This window comes from Morone saxatilis, unplaced genomic scaffold (assembly GCF_004916995.1).
Source record: "Morone saxatilis isolate NCDOM2014 unplaced genomic scaffold, NCSU_SB_2.0 Contig8, whole genome shotgun sequence".
Classification (NCBI taxonomy): domain Eukaryota; kingdom Metazoa; phylum Chordata; class Actinopteri; family Moronidae; genus Morone; species Morone saxatilis.
In genome coordinates, this window is record NW_023340257.1 from 14,359,586 (window position 1) to 14,371,522 (window position 11,937).

The 11,937-nt window shown below is 44.1% G+C and overlaps 1 protein-coding gene across 4 annotated transcripts in view; it reads left to right on the forward strand.

The window, feature by feature from the left end:
* kmt2a (lysine (K)-specific methyltransferase 2A) overlaps positions 1–11,937 on the forward strand; it is a gene marked incomplete at its 5' end in the record, with an annotated part of 29,555 nt that overhangs the window by 7,840 nt on the left and 9,778 nt on the right. For 2 of the 4 annotated variants that reach the window (XM_035680649.1, XM_035680650.1), the window contains 16 exon segments: positions 1,400–1,498; positions 1,781–1,901; positions 2,518–2,631; positions 2,874–3,058; positions 3,299–3,475; positions 3,898–4,008; positions 4,338–4,411; positions 7,267–7,481; positions 7,570–7,664; positions 7,747–7,884; positions 7,976–8,134; positions 8,265–8,376; positions 8,463–8,541; positions 8,699–8,859; positions 8,989–9,135; positions 9,250–11,905. In XM_035680649.1, coding sequence (XP_035536542.1) covers positions 1,400–1,498; positions 1,781–1,901; positions 2,518–2,631; positions 2,874–3,058; positions 3,299–3,475; positions 3,898–4,008; positions 4,338–4,411; positions 7,267–7,481; positions 7,570–7,664; positions 7,747–7,884; positions 7,976–8,134; positions 8,265–8,376; positions 8,463–8,541; positions 8,699–8,859; positions 8,989–9,135; positions 9,250–11,905 — 4,643 coding nt within the window. 4 annotated transcript variants of the gene reach the window in all.

Here is an 11,937-nt window from a genome sequence, read left to right on the forward strand (position 1 = left end):
GACAGCACTTAATCAGCTTCTTGGATTCCTGCCATGATTTTATTATTTCACTCAAGTCCTGTGTAAAATGGGCATGGTGTGAGCTTTGTATGGCTGTCAATTATGTATAAACATATTTGGTCTAGGCAACACAATCAGTTGCCAGTTGGATTGTTTTGTCCTACATGTTAATAAGTTATATACATTTGGTGGTTAGTAAAAAAGCAGCAGATTATCTGGATGCTAAGGAAATAGATTTTCTTGGAACTAGAAATAAATCTTTCCCTAAAGGGTATTAAGTCATTTATTTCTTTGACTGGCTTTTATCTGTGACTGAAGAACTGCCTTAACAGCAGCAGGTCTGTGTGATGCCACAACAGAGCACGGCCTTGAGAGCCTCAAATCTCAGCTTCTTATGAGGCTACTGAAATTTCAAACTGCTGCTGATACATCAGATCTCGCATAATCTGAAATCCTTCTTAAAGGTGCCCTTTGGAGTTTTCTTGTAAACCAACAAAGTTTCTTTTGACAGTCAGTATTTCTGACATTTTTTCCCATTTCTATAGCCTTAAGGTTTAGCAAACATGTTGAGTGGATTTCCTTCCTCAAAAAAATATTTGCAAAGCCCAATTTTTTTTCTCAAACGTTTGAAGCCTGCATTGTTGACATCCATGTTGCTAGCGGTCTTCTTCCCTGCTGCGTTTCTAGCTCTAGATCAGTGGAACAGTGTGAAACAGAAATGTGTATCACATCACTTCAATGTAAATGCATGTACAACAAACAAAACAGGGGTGACATGTTAGTGGTCAAAAACTCCACAGGGTGCCTTAAATGCATCTTTACCATCAACACTGTTGCATTGCCAGACAAATAGAGAGTGGAAGCCTCATAAAACAGTTGTTAACTTGTCATGGATTTTTATTTTTAGTATGGTTTCAAGTATAGTTTGGTTTGCAAAGGAAAAAAAAAGTTCTGCAGCATAGCTGTATGTGTATTCTGATCATGTTGACCTAAAGCCACAGAAAAGACTTGTATGCATTTGCCACTTAAGTGGCTGTCTAGAAAACCTGCCAAGCACCGCTCTATACAGCTCACACTGTTGCTGCATAAAAATGCTCTTGATAATGATGTTCATTCATCCCTGAAGCCCCTTATAAATGTGCCCCTCAATAAATCTGCGGGAGCACCGTAGTTAAATCTCTGCATAAAACTGATCATTTTATAAAAACACTGTAATATTGCATTTAACTTGTTCATTCATTCATTTCCAAACAACACTGATTGCTAACCACCAAGGGACATATTTGTACATAATTTGCTGTGAACAGCACTGTGTTGTTTGATGGGTGTTAAAAAATTGAATGTTGCTTCGTTTGATATGTAAATGATCTCATCTCACTTTTGGCCTCTGCCACTGTAGCAGCAGCTGCTAGAGTGCGATAAGTGCCGTAACAGCTATCACCCGGAGTGCCTGGGTCCCAACCACCCTACCAGACCCACCAAGAAGAAGAGAGTCTGGGTATGGATACACACCATCTTCCTTTCGACTCCTTCCAACCTTCTCACCTTTATGTTACTGTAACAGTCTCACCAGTGCCTGACCAAACTTTACCATTATCACACATTCTTACCTCTCCTTTTGTTCACACATTCGTCCTGCTTCTCACGATTGTGCTACATACATTCATGGGACCCTCTCGCAGGCAGTGTCTATGAAAACACCATTCCTACTCTTTACACAACTGCTTGCAGGTTTCTTCCATGTTGTCACCACCTTGTTTTATGTGTTCTTTCTTTTTAGGTTTGCACCAAGTGTGTGCGCTGTAAGAGTTGTGGAGCCACTAAACCCGGGAAGTCCTGGGATGCCCAGTGGTCACATGACTTCTCCATGTGTCATGACTGTGCCAAACTCTTTGCTAAAGGTAGGTTATAAGCATGAGGAGCCCAAAATCCACTGTTAAGTAGTCAGTGTATATACAGCAGTGGTATTCTTTGTGAGATGAAAGGAAACAACCTGACTGTGCCAGATGGTTTGTTACAGACAACCATCCAGGAAGTTGTAGTTGGAAACTTTCAAAACATACTTGATAGGTGATTGGATGAACAATCCATCTGTCATCATGTATCATAGGCAAACTTTAACCAGTTAGATCAGTGAACCATATAATGTAGTCAGACTCTTACCGAAACCAGTTAGGAGAAGAGCGAAAGTTAGTTTCTATCAAGAAAAGCCTTCAGTGCCGTTCTTTGCTCAACATGCAGTGAAAAAATACTCTCCAGTTCTGATATAACAGCCCACCACCGTAGCTACCAGTACTTCCTCAAAGGACGCTGGTCCGGTACCACTGTAGTACTACAAACGCATAGATTAAAGCCTGTCAAAATGGATTATCTTGGATTATGAAGATGGATTATGTGTGATTTTTGTGATCACACAAGTTCAGGTGCCTCACAAGGTTACAAAAGAGAATGATTTCTGACCTGTAATTTGAAACCTTGGTCTAACCTCACTTTACCTGTTACCATCCCCTCTCTCAGGAAACTTCTGCCCACTGTGTGACAAGTGTTATGATGACGATGACTACGACAGCAAGATGATGGAGTGCGGCCGTTGCAAGCACTGGGTTCACGCTAAGTGTGAGAATCTGACAGGTCAGTAGGCCACCAAAAAAGACATGGTAGAAGATCATCAAGTTTACTGTGTGTTCCTCACAAGTAGAACACTGTATTTAGTGATTAGCATCACTTGTTGCATTTTCCTTGTCAGTTGTCAGTGTGTGTGCAGCTGACTGACAGGCTGTCCTGTGAGTGCTGTCATTTTGATAAGACAGTGAAAGACGGTAAACCTAATAATGGGAGCAATAATGACCTGTCATCTTTCGCCTGTCATCCAGATGAAATGTACGAGCTGCTATCAAAGCTGCCAGAGAGCGTTGCCTACACGTGTACCAAATGTACCGAACACCATCCTGCCGAGTGGAGGACAGCGCTGGAGAGGGAGCTTCAGGGCTGCGTTCGCCACGTCCTCACTGCACTTCTCAACTCACGCACATCCTCACACCTGTTACGCTACAGACAGGTCAGATACACAAACCGCTGCTTCTTCTACTACTGTGGTTTCCGTACATGTTGCTGTAAATTGGAGATGATTTTCATTCATTCTTTTAGTTGTAGTGTACCTTACTTTATTATGGTGCTGCACTCCTAAATACAGAGTAAACACTGAAGGATACACAGACATATTCTAGTTGTAACCACAGCTAAATGAGCACAATGGTGAGATCTTTACTTAGGGTGTAACTCTTTGGCTTTGGGGCAGGCGGTGAAGCCTCCAGAGCTGAATCCAGAGACAGAGGAGAGTCTTCCTTCCCGTCGTTCCCCGGAGGGACCAGATCCTCCGGTCCTGACAGAAGTCACCCCTGCACCTCCCAGTGACTCCCCTCCAGACCTGGAATCTGTTGAGAAAAAGATGGATCAAGGTCGCTATAATTCAGTGGTAAGGATCTTTTTTGTCTTTTAAGCAATTGTTTCTGCTCTTATGACAAACTAGACCTAGTGCATTTTACCACAGACCATATAAGAAGGGTGTATATTTTCTATGTTTTAGTCAAAAGGAGGTTATGTATGTACATTTACTGTATGTGTATGAGCGGATGGGAGGGATCTTTGCAAGCTAACATGGCTAAATATTTGCTAAACATGAGAAAGTCTATTTGCCACAAGCTCTTCAAAGCAGTCTGTATTTAAAATAATTGTTGTATTCTATGTGTCCCTGTCTCTTGAACCCGTGGTGTGCCCTGTGCTGTATAACTAACAGAGGCAGCTACTGTAATGACCTTTCCACCAAAGTTTATCGACACTTCACAGTTTTTACAATTACTCTCTGCCTGTGTGCGTCTGTTATCATTTCTCTCCCAGCTGGAGTTCAGTGATGACATTGTGCGAATCATTCAGACGGCCATCAATGGCGACGGTGGCCAGCCTGAGAGCAGGAAAGCCAACAGTATGGTCAAGTCTTTTTTCATTCGGGTAAGAACTTCTCAATCATATGGATCACATCAGTCCACTAAAAACACAACAAAATGCATTTCACAGGTACTCACAGATTTCAGTGACAGTAGCGTACTTGTACCCATTTTATTTGTTGTTGTTTGATGCCATATTCTTTCCCACACACATATAAACACAGTAATTATTGTGTTATTATTACGCATATATAAGTATCATGGTCAAGATGACATCAAGCTTGGGCCCTTCTGTTAAGCTACAGTTTCACTACCATTTTGCCCCAGATGTAGATTTGTGCAAATGCTTTAGGAGTGTGATAAACACACTTCATTGAATGTTTTCTGTTTCAGCAAATGGACCGAATCTTCCCATGGTTCAAGGTGAAAGAGTCCAGGTTCTGGGAAAGGCAAAACGTCTCTGCCAAGTAAGTGTCTATCGCACTGTAGTCAATACCAGAGGTTGTACCTATTAGTGTACAGTATCCAACTGTTCTGAGTAACTCATTACAGTTATGTAAGCCCTGATTTATCTTTACCAGCTGGTTCTAGATTACTTTTGCAGTGTTATGATGTAATTATTTGAAAATGAAGTAGATTTATGGACTAACCGTAGCAATTTTCATACCAATTTTGTTGTGAGTTTGCAAGTACAGCCATACAATCAGGCAAAAGTACTGGACAAGAAGTTAAAACGTAAGCTCCAACTAATGTGAACAAAGTCTGAAAGTCAATATTTAAACAACACCCCCTAGCAACCCCCTAGCAGGAGGTGCTCTCATTCTATATAGTAGTGTGTGATGTGCCTATATTTTCTATACTTGTAGCTCAAGTTATGTTTGTAATTACAGAGAAGCAAATTCGAAATGTAATACTCCTGTAATGTGAACCCGTCCAAAGAGCTTGGGGAAGAACTGCAGTTTTCAAGAACTTTAGGTCTATAATTATTGAAATGAGAAGTAAGATGTGGTTCCTTTGGCAGAAGATGTACCATCATCTGAGGGAACCAGAAAGCAGTGAACTAATATTTATAAAATGTGTGGGTTGACTGTAAATTTAGTGCAAATAACAGCCAAGGGGCAAGATCAGGATTTCATATGATAGTCACTTTATCTTTTTGAGTGACTAAGTTGTGTGATGTTTAGTTTTGGGAATAACAACTTAAATGCTTTTTCGGCCATGACTTCAAACACCAAAAGAGACTCTTTGAACAACTTAATAAATTAGCGACTGAGTGGAGTAGATCAGTGAAGTGGCTTTCTTTCACCATGGCTTATCTCAGGACAGTGACTGTGATTAAAGGTCCCAGTCATGTAATGAAATTGATTCCAGAGTTTCTCTGATTTAATGAGCCCAGTTGAGAGCTTAGTGGTGAATGTAAGTGGATAATAGATGATGAGAAGGCCGATACAATGTCACTGATTGCTGTGATTATCAAGATCGTCAGCATCTATATTTCTGTGTGCTGTATTTATTGACTAGAGAATAAGGGATCAATGAAATCAACTCCCATTCGCTGTAGTTCAGCTCGACTAAAGGTTGCAACAGATGATCAGCGATAAAACTGCTCTGCACTGGCTCTGCCATTGTTTTCCTCTGGGGAGAGCTGTGACACCCAACTAGGTGGAGGGATTTCACGTTGCGGGGAACGCCACCCAAAATTGCTACGAGCTCAAACTTTTTATTTTTATTTTATTTTATTTTATTTTTTATTATTATTTCAACTTTGACCTCAATTGCAGCACAACCAGTGAGATAACAGTAAGTTAGACAGTGATGGAAGAAATTTACCTCTTCTCTCTTAATAACACGTTAAACACTTTGTGAATAGGCATTTAATTCACAATCTTAGCTAGCTACAGTTAGGATAGGATAGCTATATAAAAAGTCAGTGACCAGCAAATGTTAGCTTAGCAACAGTAAATCTCATCATGTTGTTAAGTAGAAATTCTGATTTGACTTCGCGTCTACTTTGTGCCCAACCTCATGGTGAGCGAAGAGCATATCTCTTACCATATGAAGGCAGCTGAATGTGAGCAGTTACCTGAAACCTATTTATGGGGAGAAGCAGATATTGATCAGAGCACATGCCTTTCCATCAATGGAAATAATGAAATTATCATATTGAATAATTGATGCTGTTTAGAGAGATAACAGGCTTATGATCTGACATCATTTGAAGGATTAGCTCAAAACTCATAGCCACTTTCTTCACTTTGTAAATGAATTCTGTGGTTTTGCTGCACATTGTAAAGCCCGCTCATTCACACTCACTCACTCACTCATCAACTCTCTCACTTATATTGTGCTCTCAGCTTTCCCAGACCATTTATTCTGCCTATCCTCCAGGCATTGTGGGAGGCAAACCGTAACAGTGTCGCATTTCACTTGAAGGCTCTTTGATAGATATTTGTGGTCTAATTGTGGTTTACTTGTCAGTTTGGTCTTTTGCGTTATGCATCACTGCTCCAGTCCAGGAAACCAACCATCCATCCAGTGGATCCTGTGGCCATCGTTGGTTGGAGTCCTGTGTAGATGTCTGTGCTGGCATACTAAATATGAGACTTCACATTACACCAGTTCACCAGCCTTGCTTGACTTGGCAAAACTTACACTTGGCAAAGCTCCTTGGATGTGATATTTATTGCTGGTGTCACTACTCACTTACTACTCAGAGGAATTTTATATCTTATTCGGAAAAATAAAAAATAAATCCTGAGATATAGCAGCGCATATAATCTGTGTGATCGTGTTGAGGGATTAAACACCCTGTCAGTGTTTTCCAAAATATCTCGTGCATCTTTAGTCGCTGTCTGAATGATTCGCACAATGTCATCACTGAACTCCAGCTGGGAGAGAAATGATAACAGACGCACACACGCAGAGAGTAACCTCTAGTCTGTCACACAACCCTTCATATTGCACGTATCCTTATTAGAACCTTTCAAATGTATAATAATTGAGCAGGTTAGGTTCAGTAAGATTGCACAAAAGCTATATTGTTAACTTGTTATTGGGCAACATGATAACATTCCTTTACTTCAGCATCCAAGTCTTTCTTTGGGGAAACTCCACTCTGTTTTTAGAGTCTGTTTCATGTCCCTAGGCTTCACTGAAGTTGTAAACCCACATAATGATTTGTGCTGTTATTTTGAAGTTATTTGGGGTTGTTCTGTTGTTGCTTTGGCAATAAAACAATCACAACTTCTCATTTTAACCCACTCATTGTTACTAATAGGATGTCAGTTAATAATGCCTTTCTCTGTATGCCATTGTTCTCCAGCAGCGGACTCCTCCCGAATGCTGTGCTGCCTCCGTCCCTGGACCACAACTATGCCCAGTGGCAGGAGAGACAGGAGCTTTCCCGTGCTGAGCACCCCCACCTCATGAAAAAGATCATCCCAGCTCCCCGACCCAAGACCCCCGGTGAACCAGATTCTCCAGCTTCCCCTCCTCCTCTCCCTCCATCGCTACCCCCACCACCCCCACTCCTCCCTGGTAAGGCAGTCAGCAATATGTACAAATTCTTACACGCACGCTGTCTCTGCACATCTTGTCACTTGGTTTGATGATGTCTTCTCTTCAGATCGTGAAGACAGCCCAGAGCTCCCTCCTCCGCCAGGTGTTAGTGATAACAGGCAATGTGTTCTGTGTCTGAAGTACGGAGACGAGAACACTAATGTGAGTCAGAAATCTGCTTGGGCTCTCTTAAACACTTATAAGTATGTCTTTATGTCACTTGTAACATACCTGTTTGTTACAGGAGGGAGGTAGGCTGTTGTACATTGGTCAGAATGAGTGGACCCATGTGAACTGCGCCCTGTGGTCTGCCGAGGTGTTCGAGGACGACGACGGCTCTCTGAAGAATGTTCACATGGCTGTTCTCAGGGGAAAACAGCTGGTAAGACACTTTGTCAGTTACAGGTTCCCACTCTATTTTCAGTGTGTATTTGTCGGACAAACATTTACAAGCTGTTGTGCTTTGTATTCAGCGCTGTGAGAAGTGTCAGAAGCCAGGGGCCACAGTTGGCTGCTGCCTCACCTCTTGCACCAGTAACTACCACTTCATGTGCGCCCGCCAGTGCCACTGTGTCTTCCTGGAGGACAAGAAAGTCTATTGTCCAAAGCACAGGGACCTCATCAAGGGAGAAGTAAGAAAAGCACATCATTTACTCTATAATTTAAATCTTATCAATATATTAAGACTGCGGCAGACTGTGACTTGATGTTCTGAATTTTCTCCTCACCTTTCCTTTGTGTATTTATTTATTTTTTGTCTAGGTGGTGTCTGGGTTCGAGGTGACCCGCAGGATCCTGGTGGACCTGGAGGGCATAAGTCTCAGGAGGAAGTGGCTGGCAGGACTGGAGCCTGAAAATGTCCACATGATGATAGGTAGGTTGATTTCTGTTAGATGTTGCTTAAATACATTTTCTTTACTTAGTCCCAGTGTCTCCTAAATGCTGATTTAATCCTTGCAGGCTCCATGACCATTGATTGTTTGGGGATACTGACTGAACTCTCAGACTCCAAACGCAAACTCTTCCCAGTAGGATACCAGTGAGTTTTTTTTTTTTTTTTTACCGTTTCATTTTTTCAGAAAGGCTTCTGTTGCTATTTTAAGTACCACCATTTTTATTCTCTCTTCGATTAAAGCACAGCTAACTGCTGGAGGAAAGTTAATTGTGTCAAACTAAATAAAATGTCTTCTCTCCAGGTGTTCAAGGGTGTACTGGAGTACTTTAGATGCTCGAAAGCGCTGTGTGTATACCTGTAGGATCCTAGTTTGTCACCCTCCAGTGGTGGAGTCTGACCTAAAAAACATGATGGCTCCTGAGGAGAATCGCACGATAGCACACAGCCCACCTTCCATAACAGGTAACCTACAGAGTATAGCGACTTTATATAGTTCAGGTTTCAGTGTGTTACAGTGTGTGCCGTATATGGGACTACTGTTTGTTAAACTAACCTTGGTTATGTGTGAATTTCTCCCTTTTTCATGTTTAGACTTTCCTGATCCATTTGAATCCCCGAGGCGCTCTGACACCCTTTCCCCTGCCAACACCCCCAAGCTCAGGGTTTACACCAGGAACCGGCACCCCAGTTACCCCCCATGTCAGCGCTCGCTAGGCCCCAGGCCAATGCCCTCTCCAGGTAGAAATATGCATTTTCTTTTTAAATTTAGAACCATTTTTGAAAGAATTTGGTTCATTTTGATATTGTCCTCTCTCTACCTACATTTCAATTTCCATTTCTTTTATTTTGTAGGAGGTACCTCTCAGCCCCAAAGCCATGAGATTGTGACAGTAGGAGACTCTCTGGTGAACCCCAGCATGCGGAATATTGACTCCCGTCGCCACAGCTCGCCTTCTCTCTCCCCTCCTCCCCACCAGCTGAACAGACAGAGAGGTGTGACTTCGCCACCTCAGATTTTGTCACGACCCCTTACCTCACCCCCTCCTCTCATCCCCTCTCCTGCAAGAGACCCAGAAAAATCCAAACACCTCAGCAAAGACACAAAGAGTTCAGTCCAGAGAGATGACGAACGAGGTAAACTGTTTTCCACAGACAGAAACAGACAGCAGCCATCCAGAGACCAAGGGTTGAGAGATGCAGACAAGGGGAGAGTGTCAGGTCAAGACCAAGCTTCTAAGGATTCCGACAAGAATAGATCATCCAGAGAACTTGGGCAAAAAGACTCTGACAAGGGCGAAATACCAGCCAAAGAGCCAGAAAAGAGGAGACCACTGAGTAAAGACTCGGGTCTGAAAGAATCTGAGAGGGGAAGACCTCTCAGTAGAGATTCGTTAAGGGATTCAGAAAAGAGTAGACAAGTAAACAGAGACTCTGAGAAAGGGAGACAGACGAGCAGAGAGTCGAGCAATAGAGAAACGGATAAGAGCAAATCATCCTCTAGGGAGCCCAGTTATAAGGATAGATCGGTCAGTAGAGATGCAGGGCAAAGGGACTCTGAGAAGCATAGACAATATAGCAGGGAAACAGGAAAAGACTCAGGCCAAGGTAAAGACAGACTGTCTAGCAGAGACTCTGACAAGGGTAGACCCCCATCTAGAGATTCCAGTTATAGAGGCACGGAGAAAAACAAAGACTCCGGCTCAGGGAAAGATAGTAACCCTGGCAGTCAGTCCAAACAGGCTGGAGGTGACAGTAAGAGCCCCAGACTGGCACCTGCATGCTCAGGCCAGTCCTCCCCTCCTGTGGGAACTGCTGTTCTCACAGGTCAGCAGAGAGGTGGCAGCACCAAGCAGACGGACAAGCAAGGGAAACATGGAGGCAAAGATCAGGATGTTTCTGCAAGTCTCGGTTTGTTGTCTCGCCACAGGTCCAACCCCACCTCTAACATCACCCAGTCTAAGGAAAAGGCCAGCTCAGGAAAGGAGAGTAGCAGTGGCACTGGAAATTTAATGCCATCTTCACTCCACAAGGACTCTGTTGTTGGGAAATCTGGCTCCCCACAGTCTTCATTTCAGAAGTCCAATGCACGGAAATCAAATGATTACTCATCAGGTCCAGCCACAGCAGCAGCCATGAAGCCACTGTGGCCGTCAAGGACACCAGCAGAAGATGATGTTGTCAAGCGAGGCTCCATGCACCTGGCCTCCCCAGCTGCAGCCTCAGCTGCCAAAGACAAGCACCCCAAAGTTAAGACGGCAGGCAGCAGAGAGGTGTCCAAAGACCGTGAAAGAGAAAAGAGTCTCCAAAACAGCAACAGCAGCAACAAAACTCCCCTTCTCAACAATAATACGAAAGCCACTGGCAGCTCCAACACGCATGCTACGAACCCCAGCTCTCACAACAGCAGCAATAGCAAAACTCCAGTGCTCGGAAACAGCACCAAAGCCCACGGGAAGGCTCAGGGGGAGAAGCTTGAGAACCAGGGAGGGGACAGGTCATCCTCAAAAAGCAGAGAAAATTACTCTGGTCCTGAAAGGAAGAACAGCTCCAGTCTGGACAACTTACAGCAGCTGCAGCAGGGTGGCTTAGCTTCAGAGAAAGGAGTGAAGACCTCTTCCCAGCCACACACCAAACAAGCAACAAACCAGCTTCCGTTGTCCTCCAGAGAGAAAAAGAGATCCGTTAAACCCCCTACTGTAACTCCCCTAAAGACTGATATCAAAACTGACCCTAATGGGACCAGCACTGTTGGTGGTATTTCTTCTTCCTGCCCCACGACCACTACCTCCACCGTCTCTCCTGCCGGCCAGGGGACCCGTCACTCCGCCCGCTCCGCCCTCTTCTCCTCCCCCTCCGCCAGCAGCAGTGACAGCTCTGAATCTGACACCCAGACTCAGACAGAGGAAGATGATTTGCGCAAGGAGCACTCACGCAGCGAGCTCCGAGACCACCACAGCCTCACTCAGGGCACAGAGGATGAGGGAGATGGCCCGGAAGATGACCACGACAGAGGTATGGATGATAAACATCATGAGGACGACAGTGACGGATCCGGGTCAGCCAAGCGGCGTTACCCTCGACGCAGTGCCCGTGCGCGCTCCAACATGTTTTTTGGCCTCACACCTTTCTATGGGGTCCGCTCGTATGGTGAAGAGGACCTTCCCTTCTACGGCAGCGGGGATGGAGCCGGGGCCGTGGTTAAGAGGAGGACTGGTGGCCGTAAGAAGTCAGCTGAGGGGCAGGTGGATGGAGCAGATGATATGAGCACCTCCTCCTCGTCAGGGGACAGTGGAGAGGATGAAGACAGCGGAATGAAACAGAGGGTTAAAGACCCTTACTACTACAACTTCACCCGAACAATAATTAACCCTGGTGAGGGCCTACCGTCTATAGAGGGGATAGACCAGTGTCTGGGAAGGGGGTCCCAGCTTCAGCGCTTTCTGAAAGACGAGGAGCAGCAACAACAAAGGACTCAGGGAAAAGCTGAAGAGGACATGCTGAGTGCTTTGTAAGTACATGCAACTATTTTGATAAAATAAT